The 13,627-nt window shown below is 41.2% G+C and overlaps 1 protein-coding gene across 3 annotated transcripts in view; it reads left to right on the top strand.

Moving 5' to 3' along the window:
- The window catches only part of LOC139581661 (disintegrin and metalloproteinase domain-containing protein 19-like), a 49,141-nt gene that overhangs the window by 22,639 nt on the left and 12,875 nt on the right, over positions 1-13,627 (top strand). For all 3 annotated transcript variants that reach the window (XM_071411663.1, XM_071411661.1, XM_071411662.1), the window contains exons 4-7: positions 8,723-8,801; positions 9,004-9,080; positions 10,404-10,611; positions 10,887-10,952. In XM_071411663.1, coding sequence (XP_071267764.1) covers positions 8,723-8,801; positions 9,004-9,080; positions 10,404-10,611; positions 10,887-10,952 — 430 coding nt within the window. The remainder of the gene's footprint in view (positions 1-8,722; positions 8,802-9,003; positions 9,081-10,403; positions 10,612-10,886; positions 10,953-13,627) is intronic.

Here is a 13,627-nt window from a genome sequence, read left to right on the forward strand (position 1 = left end):
GTGTCAGGCTGTAAACTCCCCTAGGACCATCACTGTGTCAGGCTGTAACCTCCCCTAGGACCATCGCTGTGTCAGGCTGTAACCTCCCGTAAGGACTGTCAACTCAGTACTCCTCAGCACGATGATAGCTTACTGGGATTAGTATCACACAGAGAAAGAGAGAGGGAGAGAAGAGAGAGAGAGGAGAGAGAGAGAAGTTAGAGAGCAAGAGAGAAATAATAAAAAGAGGGAGAAAGACGGAGAGAGGCAAACGAGAAAGAGAGAATGAGAGAATAAGAGAGAGAAGAGAGAGAGAGAGACGGCTCTCAAAGCAGAGGTGAAATGAGGAGAAGGAGGAGGAGGAGGAAGAGGAGGGAATGGATTACATGAGAGAAGACAGATGCGGGGGAGAGAGCGAGAAAGGTTGCAGACTCTAAATAAATGTCATAGCAGCACAGTCTACCGTTGCCCAGTGCAGGGGGATGTCATCCAGATACAGTGAGTATTAATGTGTTACCTTGTCACGGCCGTTAACAGAAGAGGACCAAGGTGCAGCGTGGTGAGCGTACATTTTCTCTTTATTTGAGAAAAAGACGCCGAACAAAACAATAAACACTACAAAAACAAACCGTGAAGCTCAAAGGCTATGTGCCCTAAACAAAAGTCAACTTCCCACAAAACCAGGTGGGAAAAAAGGGCTACCTAAGTATGGTTCTCAATCAGAGACAACGATAGACAGCTGCCTCTGATTGAGAACCACACCCGGCCAAACACAAAGAAATAGAAAACATAGAAATAAAGAAACTAGAATGCCAACCCTAGTCACACCCTGGCCTAACCAAAATAGAGAATAAAGCCTCTCTATGGCCAGAGAGTGACATACCTGTTGTGCTGCTGGGGGCTGTGTGTGGCCTGTGCTGGAGGGAGGGAGGTTGTATCTTGATAACCATCAGAGTGGTTGTCTGTTGGGGATGGAACAGGTCTTGTGTCCCCCCTCTCTCTAGGATGATTTGATCAATGAGCTACTCTGCCCCAAAGGAGAGAGACAACAAATGCTCAATCATCCTCCCCCCCCCCCCCCCCACTCCCCCTGTTTGCTCTTTTAGTACACTCCCTCTCTAAGAAATTGAAAGGTGAATGGGATATCATTTACATTTTAATTTACATGATTCCATATGTGTTATTTCATAGTTTTGATGTCTTCAGTATTATTCTTCAATGTAGAAAATAGTAAAAATAAGGAAAAACCCTAGAATGAGTAGGTATGTCCAAACGTTTGACTGGTACTGTATATATATTTAAATACTTTATTATTTTCCCCTAACCCTACCACCCCTCCCTTAATTGGAGTAAACTAATGGACAACAACACTTAGGCTTCCACTTCCAGTTCATACACACTACATACATTTCACAGACAGTATATTTTACATTAGTTGTCTATTTTTTGTTTTTAGTCCCAGCCTCCAGCTCCCCTCAACCCCTCCCATCTATCTCTGAAGACCATCCAGTCCCAGCCTTCAGCTCTCTTCAACCCCTCCCATCTATATCTGAAGAGCATCCAGTCCCAGCCTTCAGCTCTCTTCAACCCCTCCCATCTATCTCTGAAGACCATCCAGTCCCATCCTTCTGCTACCTTCAACCCCTCCCATCTATCTCTGAAGACCATCCAGTCCCAGCCTTCAGCTCCCCTCAACCCCTCCCATCTATCTCTGAAGACCATCCAGTCCCAGCCTTCAGCTCTCCTCAACCCCTCCCATCTATCTCTGAAGACCATCCAGCCCCAGCCTTCAGCTCCCCTCAACCCCTCCCATCTATCTCTGAAGACCATCCAGTCCCAGCATTCAGCTCTCTTCAACCCCTCCCATCTATCTCTGAAGACCATCCAGTCCCAGCCTTCAGCTCTCTTCAACCCCTCCCATCTATCTCTGAAGACCATCCAGTCCCATCCTTCTGCTACCTTCAACCCCTCCCATCTATCTCTGAAGACCATCCAGTCCCATCCTTCTGCTACCTTCAACCCCTCCCATCTATCTCTGAAGACCATCCAGTCTCAGCCTTCTGCTACCTTCAACCCCTCCCATCTATCTCTGAAGACCATCCAGTCTCAGCCTTCAGCTCCCCTCAACACCTCCCATCTATCTCTGAAGACCATCCAGTCTCAGCCTTCTGCTACCTTCAACCCCTCCCATCTATCTCTGAAGACCATCCAGTCCCAGCCTTCTGCTACCTTCAACCCCTCCCATCTATCTCTGAAGACCATACAGTTTGCCACATATTTTTCAACTGCGCTGTGACTTTTCACAAAAGTTCTGAACCTTCCTATTCTCACAGTTTCTAGAGATTGTAAATTAAAGATTAACACCTTCGCTAAGAGTATTATTATATTATTGATCTATTGACTATGACTTATCAAATCACCCAGCAGTGCTATTTGCAGAGTTAGCTCCAAGAAATGTTGAATTTTTTCAGCCTTTCCTGAACCTGTGACCAAAAACTGCCACCATTATTGGTTGCAAGTATTTTGTATAATCATTTAAATTGAAAAACTCTATGTTTTGAATCCGGCGTGGTTTTGTGTATCAGTTCATAAACCATGTGCCATGGAATTGGTACATTTAAAATCTCTTCCCAACTATTTTTGCAACCTGTATGGTGCAGCTGTACATTTTTCGTCCTTAAATGGACCTGGTATACTTTTTTATTTATCACTTTAGCCAATTTTGGTCTTTAATGCCGACAGACAAGTTCCTTACCTTCTTCCGCTTTCCACTTGCCTCCTCCATTTTTTCAGTAATGCTGCAGTCAGTTAGTTGTAATTTTGGATAGAGAAGACATTTCCATAGATTTTTGTTAACTGCATTTGCAACATAACTCCACCAGTCCGAATTATAATATAAATTGACAAAGATTACATATAGACATCTTTTTATTTTTTATTTTTTTAATCAATTATTATATTTGAGTTTAACCATAATATTTGTTATATTAGTTCTGTCTTTTCTGTAGGATTAAACTGAAATTTCAACCAGCTATCTATTGCTTGTTTTAAAAATAGCAATATTTTGGAGATGATTTCAAATTCAAATAACCGAAAGTGAGAGTTTGTAATCCAAATTAAGGGAAAATTGCCATTTCTGAACACGGGGTGAGCCATTAGTATGAATGGCTCACCCCGTGTTCAATAGTATTTCAAATTCCTATTCATTATATAAATAGGCCCGTTTAATTTTGTCTGGCTTGCCGTTCTAAATCAAGTGGAATATGCAGAGACAGCAGGGGTTCAAACTGGAAAACCCAGTTTCTACATTTGAATATAAACATGTATTTTATCAAACAAAACTATGCTACATTTTGTCTCTGGGACCCTCAGGATGACAAATTAGAGCAAGATTACTGAATGTAAGTACATTATTTACCTTCAGAGGTGAATGTATCAAACCAGTTGTCATGATAAAAGTGTTTTGTTGTTGTGCACTCTCCTCAAACAATAGCATGGTATTTTTTCACTGTAATAGCTACTGTAAATTGGACACTGCAGTTAGATTAACAATAGTTAAGCTTTCTGCCCATATAAGACATGTCTTTGTCCTGGAAAGTTGGCTGTTGTTTACAACGTCATTCTAGTCACATTAGCGCAAGTTAGCAACAACCTTCCCGGTTTAGGGACACCGATCCTATAGATACACCGATCCTATAGATACACCGATCCTATAGATACACCGATCCTATAGATAAGTAACCTGGGATTTGACTAAAGAATTAATCAGGGTGATATTTCCACAAATAGACAAGTGTTGTCCTTTCCATGGTAGCAAAATCTTATCTAAATTGGATAACTTTCTATTAAAATTCATTCTATCTTTTGTGATATGAATACTGAGTTTGTCCACTTCACCGTCGGACCATTTTATTGGTAAACTACACGGTAATGTAAAAGTTGCATTTTTCAGTGATCCAATACGTAATATGGGGCACTTATCATAATTCAGTTTTAATCTAGAGAGGTTAGAAAAAGTATCTAGATCCTCTATGAGGCTGTACAGGGAACCAAAAGATAATTTAAAAGAAAACATGAATCGTCAGTGTACAATGACACTTTTGTTTTTAAGACCTGAATTTGTAGCCCCTCGATGTTATTTTTGAATCCAGTTTTAATAGTTGACATTTCAATGGCCATAATAAAATAGATATGGCGATAGTGGAAAGCCTTGTTTTACTCCTATTGACAATTTAATGCTTTCCGAGAAGTAGCCATTATTGACTATTTTACATCTAGGGTTACTATATATAGCTTTAACCCATTGTATAAGAGTTTCTCTTTCCAGTTGTACTTTATCAAAGGCCTTTTTAAAGTCAGCTATGAATACCAGACCTGGTTTCCCAGATATTTCATAGTGTTCTTTTGTTTCCAGTACTTGTCTTATATTATCTCCAATCTATCGTCCATGTAAGAAACCTGTCTGATTTGAATGAATAATATCCGACAATACATTTTTTATTCTATGCGCTATGCATTTTTCTAGGATTTTGGCATCACAACACTGAAGTGTAAGCGGTCACCAGTGTTTTAGGTGGACTGGATCTTAATATTTACCACCTGGGTCCTGTTTCAGTAATAGTGAAATCAGACCTTCTTGCTGAGTATCTGATAGTCTACCATTTTAAAGAGTGGTTAAAACATGTTAATAACGTACCTTTGAGTACATTGAAAAATATTTGATATACCTCAACTGGTATGACGTCCAGCCCTGGAGTTTTCCCAGACTTGAAGGCTTTAATTGAATCTAGAAGTTCCTCCTCTGTAATTAGGTCTTCACATGAGTCTTCCTGTATAGCTGTTAATTGTACATTATTCATAGAAAACAAATCCTTTCAATTAACTTCAGTTAGTGGAAATGGAGGAGAATTAAATTAAAGTACTTTGCTTCCTCTTTCAAAATATAGTTTGGTAAATCATGGATAACACATTTCTATACATTATTTTTGTTAGAATTTCTATGTTGAAGATAAAAAAAAAAAAATTGGTGCATTTATACCCATATCCCATACAGTTTGCTTTATTTTTACAATATATTACACTTTCTTAAATAAGTCCCTCCATTTCTATTAGTTTTCCTCTAACTTATTCTGTGCCTCTATGTTAGAGTTTTTATTACTATCTATCTGTACTGTTAGTTCCTCTATGTTAGAGTTTTTATTGCTCTCTATCTGTACTGTTAGTTCCTCTATGTTAGAGTTTTTCTTGCTATCTAACTGTACTGTTAGTTCCTCTATGTTAGAGTTTATTACTATCTATCTGTACTGTTAGTTCCTCTATGTTAGAGGTTTTATTACTATCTATCTGTACTGTTAGTTCCTCTATTTCTTTTTTTAAGATGAACTCTTTTGCCATAAATAGTTTTGGTTTTAAAGATGAGTATTGAATTGATTATATAGATTTGATGATATAGATTTGATGATATAGATTTGATGATATAGATTTGATGGTATAGATTTGGTGATATAGATTTGATTACATAGATTTGGTGATATAGATTTGATGGTATAGATTTGATGATATAGATTTGGTGATATAGATTTGATGCTAGATAATGATGACAGTTGATCGTTGCTGATGGCTCTGTGTTTGAAACTGAAACTAGCCCTCAGGAGAAACTACCATCTGTCCAAGATAGAGAGATAGAAAAGATGGGTAGAGGTATAGAAAAGATGAATGGATAGAGATATGGGTAGAGGTATAGAAGAGATGGATGGATAGAGAGATGGGTGGAGGTATAGAAGAGATGGATGGATAGAGATATTGATAGAGGTATAGAAGAGATGGATGGATAGAGAGATGGATGGAGGTATAGAAGAGATGGAAGGATAGAGATATGGGTGGAGGTATAGAAGAGATGGATGGATAGAGAGATGGGTGGAGGTATAGAAGAGATGGATGGATAGAGAGATGGGTGGAGGTATAGAAGAGATGGATGGAGGTATAGAAGAGATGGATGATAGAGAGATGGGTGGAGGTATAGAAGAGATGGATGGATAGAGAGATGGGTGGAGGTATAGAAGAGATGGATGATAGAGAGATGGGTGGAGGTATAGAAGAGATGGATGATAGAGAGATGGGTGGAGGTATAGAAGAGATGGATGGATAGAGAGATGGGTGGAGGTATAGAAGAGATGGATGATAGAGAGATGGGTGGAGGTATAGAAGAGATGGATGGATAGAGAGATGGATGGAGGTATAGAAGAGATGGATGATAGAGAGATGGGTGGAGGTATAGAAGAGATGGATGGATAGAGAGATTGGTGGAGGTATAGAAGAGATGGATGGATAGAGAGATGGGTGGAGGTATAGAAGAGATGGATGGATAGAGAGATGGGTGGAGGTATAGAAGAGATGGATGGATAGAGAGATGGATGGAGGTATAGAAGAGATGGATGATAGAGAGATGGGTGGAGGTATAGAAGAGATGGATGGATAGAGAGATGGGTGGAGGTATAGAAGAGATGGATGGATAGAGAGATGGGTGGAGGTATAGAAGAGATGGATGGATAGAGAGATGGGTGGAGGTATAGAAGAGATGGATGGATAGAGAGATGGATGGAGGTATAGAAGAGATGGATGATAGAGAGATGGGTGGAGGTATAGAAGAGATGGATGGATAGAGAGATGGGTGGAGGTATAGAAGAGATGGATGGATAGAGAGATGGATGGAGCTATAGATAATCTTGAGTTTGTTCTAGCTATTCGTGTGAGCCCTCAGCCAAACCCAGTGATGAAGAAAGATGTCTCCCAAGTGTGTGTGTGTGTGTGTGTGTGTGTGTGTGTGTGTGTGTGTGTGTGTGTGTGTGTGTGTGTGTGTGTGTGTGTGTGTGTGTGTGTGTGTGTGTGTGTGTGTGTGTGTGTGTGTGTGTGTGTGTGTGTGTGTGTGTGTGTGTGTTCAGCATGGTCCAACTGCATTCCTTAGTTTGATGGATCTGGGAGAGAGAGAGAGGGAGGGAGGGAGAGAGAAAGAGAGAGACCCATAACAGCTGGTAGTGTGTGGTTTAATATTTGAATGAAAACAGGAAGTGTGGATTGAGACAGACTTGGAACCAATCAGAGCAACAAAATAAACATCTGCACAAGACCCCTGAATGTTTGTTGGTCTGTCTATAGAGCATCTGCGTGTGTTTGACCAGACTATCACATACTCCTAACTATGAGTTTACCCAGAGTGACACTCCAAATTCAGCATGAACCCATTCAGTTAGGACGTTAGAAAAGTCCAGAAGTAAGAGTTGACTGAAAGCCCTGTCACAGTGTTGTTGGACAAACAAACAGTCACACTATTGATGTAGACATAGTTATTATCCAAATGTCTGGGGGAAAAATTGTTTTTCTGACCGGACAGAAAGGTTTGGGATTGTATATGTTGTATATAGGATTGTTTCTTTAATAGGGTTGAGTCTGGGTTGCTCTTTATTTCTGTCTCTCTGTGTATCTCTATCTCTGTCTCTCTCTGTGTATCTCTCTTTATTTCTGTCTCTCTGTGTATATCTATCTCTGTCTCTCTCTGTGTATCTCTCTATATATCTGTCTATCTGTATCTCTCCCTATCTCTGTCTCTCTCTGTGTATCTCTCTATATATCTGTCTATCTGTATCTCTCCCTATCTCTGTCTCTCTCTGTGTATCTCTCTATATATCTGTCTCTCTGTATCTCTCCCTATCTCTGTCTCTCTCTGTGTATCTCTCTATATATCTGTCTCTCTGTGTATATCTATCTCTGTCTCTCTCTGTGTATCTCTCTTTATTTCTGTCTCTCTGTGTATATCTATCTCTGTCTCTCTCTGTGTATCTCTCTATATTTCTGTCTCTCTGTATCTCTCTATATATCTGTCTCTCTGTGTATCTCTCTATATATCTGTTTCTCTGTGTATATCTATCTCTGTCTCTCTCTGTATATCTCTCTTCTGTCTCTCTGTGTATATCTCTCTCCGTCTCTCTCTGTGTATCTCTCTTTATTTCTGTCTCTCTGTGTATATCTCTCTCTGTCTCTCTCTGTGTATCTCTCTATATATCTGTCTCTCTGTGTATATCTATCTCTGTCTCTCTCTGTGTATCTCTCTATATATCTGTCTCTCTGTGTATATCTATCTCTGTCTCTCTCTGTGTATCTCTCTTTATTTTTGTCTCTCTGTGTATATCTATCAATTAAATTAAATTCAAAGGGCTTTATCTCAGTCTCTCTCTGTATCTCTGTATCTCTCTTTATATCTGTCTTTCTGTGTATCGCTCTGTATCTGTATCTCTCTATGTATCTTTCTGTATCTCTATCTCTCTGTGTATCTTTCTGTCTCTCTTTATATCTGTCTCTCTGTGTATCTATCTGTCTCTGTATCTCTCTGTATCTCTATCTCTGTGTATCTATCTGTGCATCTCTTTGTAATGCTTTGAGGCACTCTTTCCCTTTGTAACTCAGAATGTCACAATTAATGTTTCATGAGCTGTGTGCCCCTGGAGAGGAATACAGTACTTCTCTCTCTCTTCTTTTCTCACTTTTCATCGCTCACTCTCATTCTCTCTCTTCCTCTCTCACTCACTCTATCACAATCCTCTCATGTTCTCATTCCCTTTCCCTCTCTCTGTTCTCTCTGACTGAAGCACCCTGCTCCCCTTTGTTTTATGGTGACAGTGTATTCTATTCACCAGCACTGGTTTCAGTGAGGTAATGTTCTCTCTCTCTCCCGTTCCGTATGTTCCAGGCAGTTATTGGCCCCCGGATATCAGGAGATATGGTACAGTCCCAGTGGTTCCCGCCAGACCTCCAATCCACCCAGCACTGTGAGTTCAATGGGGTGTTCTAAAGCATCTCACAATAGGGGGGTAATCATGTAACCAGCCTTTTTCTGATTTGTGGATGTCAAATGGCAAAAAGTTGGCTGAATCAGAGACAGGCTAACCAAGCTCTTAAATCTTAGGTGACATCATCGCGAAAAGAAAAGTGCATGATGTGAGTTTGTTTAACTCTCCTCTCATGTTGCAGGGCCACTGTTTCTACCATGGTGACGTCCGTGGTGTGGAGGGGTCCAGTGCAGCACTCAGCACCTGCTCAGGTCTCAGGTAAGAGTTACCACAGGTAACATTTCTGGTGAACGTGGTGATCACTAACGGCATTGAATAAGACATGCCTCCTAAATATTAATACATTTTATTTGAATGACAATTCAGATATATATTTGTCACACGGTCATTCTCAAACCAACACAATAGGAGAGCAGGTGAAAAGATGGTTTATTTATTGGCCATGCACTGATTGTTGAGATATACAGGCCAGTGTGTTTCTCGGTCATTGGGTTCCATGTTAAGTCATTGAGGCTCCAGCAGCATCAGGGAGGAAGTTTAGAGGTTGGGATCCAGCCGTGCCGTTGTTTCCTTTCTGGGTTCACAGAGGAGACGGTTATAGGAGAATAACACACACACACACACACACACACACACACACACACACACACACACACACACACACACACACACACACACACACACACACACACACACACACACACACACACACACACACACACACACACACACACACACACACACACACACACACACGGCTGTAGAAAGCATCTGGAGAAGGGTGCTATTTCCTGGGTGTCTCCCTGATCCAATCCCCACTGAGTCAGAACCTGATATGTGCTGGGTGTCTCCCTGATCCAATCCCCACTGAGTCAGAACCTGATATGTGCTGGGTGTCTCCCTGATCCAATCCCCACTGAGTCAGAACCTGATATGTGCTGGGTGTCTCCCTGATCCAATCCCCACTGAGTCAGAACCTGATATGTGCTGGGTGTCTCCCTGATCCAATCCCCACTGAGTCAGAACCTGATATGTGCTGGGTGTCTCCCTGATCCAATTTAATCTCTATTTTTCTACTCTTCCTTCTCTCTCTCTCTTCCTCCTTCTTTCTTTCTTTCTCTATCTGTCTCTCTTTCTCCCTCCTCCTTCTTTCTCTATCTGTCTCTTTCTCCCTCCTCCTTCTTTCTCTATCTGTCTCTCTCTCCCTCCTCCTTCTTTCTCTATCTGTCTCTCTCTCTCCCTCCTTCTTCTTTCTCTATCTGTCTCTCTCTCTCTCTCCCTCCTCCTTCTTTCTCTATCTGTCTCTCTCTCTCCCTCTCCTCCTGATACCCATCCGGTATCAGGATTTATATACACAGTTCAACATACAGTTCAGCCAGGATTTAGTTGTCTCAGACCTGACATGTAAATCCCAGCTGTTTCTAGTTTTACATTCTGCTATATCTAACTTCTCTCAGTAGTTATTTGATGGATTCTCTCTTTAACCAGAGACTGAAAAACCACTACGTTTTCCCCAGCTATAATAGTTTTAGTTTGTTTTCTAGCCTGGAACTGTTGTGATTCAGATCTCGGTTTCCCTAGGGGACTGATTACGGTGAACACCAGCGTCAGTTATCTGATAGAACCCCTGCCTGCTGTCACCATGGATACACAGCCTCCTCACGCTGTGTTCCGAGCCGAGAACCTCCGTCTGCCTAACGGAACTTGCGGGCATCGCCATAGCAACCAGGGCCAGGGGGAGGGTCTGGATGACCTCATCCAGGGAATGATGACGGCGCGGGGCGGAAGGGTGAGTGGAGGAGGGATGATTAGACTGGTATCTGATATGAGAACAACCACTATCTTCTCCAGTGAATAGAGGGCTGCTTTGTATCAATGAAATATCCAAGAAATGTCAGGCATTTTAAGACTGATAAAAAATAGAGGCAAAACATACTATGAGTTGATAATATACCATTATGGGGGCGGGGTTATGTGTGTGGTGCGTGCCCATGCTTATAACAAGTAATCATGCACTGTAGTAGTTGGCTGTAAAGTTCTCTAATATGTCCTGATTTTCTCCAGGAGCGTAGAGACGTGGGCCAGAGTATGAAGTATGTAGAGCTGCTGCTGGTAGCTGACTATGCTGAGGTAAGAGGCCAGACACCTTCGTCCATTTTACATGGCCATTTATTCCAGTCTGTCAGTTGAGAGCGGGGAAAGGATGCATGACCTCCATCCCCTCTTCTGACCTGTGACTCATACTCCAAGGAAAGACTGAACTAGAGACCATCCATCACTCTGTTACATCCCCCCCATCCCTTCATCTCTCTATCGTCATACTTCATCCTCCCCACTCCCCCCTAATGAGATCTAACAGGGTCTGTTCTAATGAGATCTAACAGGGTCTGTTCTAATGAGATCTAACAGGGTCTGTTCTAATGAGATCTAACAGGGTCTGCTCTAATGAGATCTAACAGGGTCTGTTCTAATGAGATCTAACAGGGTCTGTTCTAATGAGATCTAACAGGGTCTGTTCTAATGAGATCTAACAGGGTCTGTTCTAATGAGATCTAACAGGGTCTGTTCTAATGAGATCTAACAGGGTCTGCTCTAATGAGATCTAACAGGGTCTGCTCTAATGAGATCTAACAGGGTCTGTTCTAATGAGATCTAACAGGGTCTGTTCTAATGAGATCTAACAGGGTCTGTTCTAATGAGATCTAACAGGGTCTGTTCTAATGAGATCTAACAGGGTCTGTTCTAATGAGATCTAACAGGGTCTGTTCTAATGAGATCTAACAGGGTCTGCTCTAATGAGATCTAACAGGGTCTGCTCTAATGAGATCTAACAGGGTCTGTTCTAATGAGATCTAACAGGGTCTGTTCTAATGAGATCTAACAGGGTCTGTTCTAATGAGATCTAACAGGGTCTGTTCTAATGAGATCTAACAGGGTCTGTTCTAATGAGATCTAACAGGGTCTGTTCTAATGAGATCTAACAGGGTCTGTTCTAATGAGATCTAACAGGGTCTGCTCTAATGAGATCTAACAGGGTCTGTTCTAATGAGATCTAACAGGTTCTGTTCTAATGAGGTCTAACAGGGTCTGTTCTAATGAGATCTAACAGGGTCTGTTCTAATGAGATCTAACAGGGTCTGTTCTAATGAGATCTAACAGGGTCTGTTCTAATGAGATCTAACAGGGTCTGCTCTAATGAGATCTAACAGGGTCTGTTCTAATGAGATCTAACAGGTTCTGTTCTAATGAGGTCTAACAGGGTCTGTTCTAATGAGATCTAACAGGGTCTGTTCTAATGAGACCTAACAGGGTCTGTTCTAATGAGATCTAACAGGGTCTGTTCTAATGAGATCTAACAGGGTCTGTTCTAATGAGATCTAACAGGTTATGTTCTAATGAGATCTAACAGGGTCTGTTCTAATGAGATCTAACAGGTTCTGTTCTAATGAGGTCTAACAGGGTCTGTTCTAATGAGATCTAACAGGGTCTGTTCTAATGAGATCTAACAGGGTCTGTTCTAATGAGATCTAACAGGGTCTGTTCTAATGAGATCTAACAGGGTCTGCTCTAATGAGGTCTAACAGGGTCTGTTCTAATGAGATCTAACAGGGTCTGTTCTAATGAGATCTAACAGGGTCTGTTCTAATGAGATCTAACAGGGTCTGCTCTAATGAGATCTAACAGGGTCTGTTCTAATGAGATCTAACAGGTTCTGTTCTAATGAGATCTAACAGGGTCTGTTCTAATGAGACCTAACAGGGTCTGTTCTAATGAGATCTAACAGGTTCTGTTCTAATGAGATCTAACAGGTCTGTTCTAATGAGACCTAACAGGGTCTGTTCTAATGAGATCTAACAGGTTCTGTTCTAATGAGATCTAACAGGGTCTGTTCTAATGAGATCTAACAGGGTCTGTTCTAATGAGACCTAACAGGGTCTGCTCTAATGAGATCTAACAGGGTCTGTTCTAATGAGATCTAACAGGTTCTGTTCTAATGAGATCTAACAGGGTCTGTTAACAGGTTCTGTTCTAATGAGATCTAACAGGGTCTGTTCTAATGAGATCTAACAGGGTCTGTTAACAGGTTCTGTTCTAATGAGACCTAACAGGGTCTGTTAACAGGTTCTGTTCTAATGAGATCTAACAGGGTCTGTTCTAATGAGATCTAACAGGTTCTGTTCTAATGAGATCTAACAGGGTCTGTTCTAATGAGACCTAACAGGGTCTGTTCTAATGAGATCTAACAGGGTCTGTTCTAATGAGATCTAACAGGGTCTGCTCTAATGAGATCTAACAGGGTCTGTTCTAATGAGATCTAACAGGGTCTGTTCTAATGAGATCTAACAGGTTCTGTTCTAATGAGATCTAACAGGTTCTGTTCTAATGAGATCTAACAGGTTCTGTTCTAATGAGATCTAACAGGGTCTGTTCTAATGAGATCTAACAGGTTCTGTTCTAATGAGATCTAACAGGTTCTGTTCTAATGAGATCTAACAGGGTCTGTTCTAATGAGATCTAACAGGTTCTGTTCTAATGAGACCTAACAGGGTCTGTTCTAATGAGATCTAACAGGGTCTGTTCTAATGAGATCTAACAGGGTCTGTTCTAATGAGATCTAACAGGGTCTGTTCTAATGAGACCTAACAGGGTCTGTTCTAATGAGATCTAACAGGGTCTGTTCTAATGAGATCTAACAGGTTCTGTTCTAATGAGATCTAACAGGGTCTGTTCTAATGAGACCTAACAGGGTCTGTTCTAATGAGATCTAACAGGTTCTGTTGTAATGAGATCTAACAGGTTCTGTT

This window comes from Salvelinus alpinus, chromosome 7 (genome assembly GCF_045679555.1).
Source record: "Salvelinus alpinus chromosome 7, SLU_Salpinus.1, whole genome shotgun sequence".
In the NCBI taxonomy this organism is placed as follows: domain Eukaryota; kingdom Metazoa; phylum Chordata; class Actinopteri; order Salmoniformes; family Salmonidae; genus Salvelinus; species Salvelinus alpinus.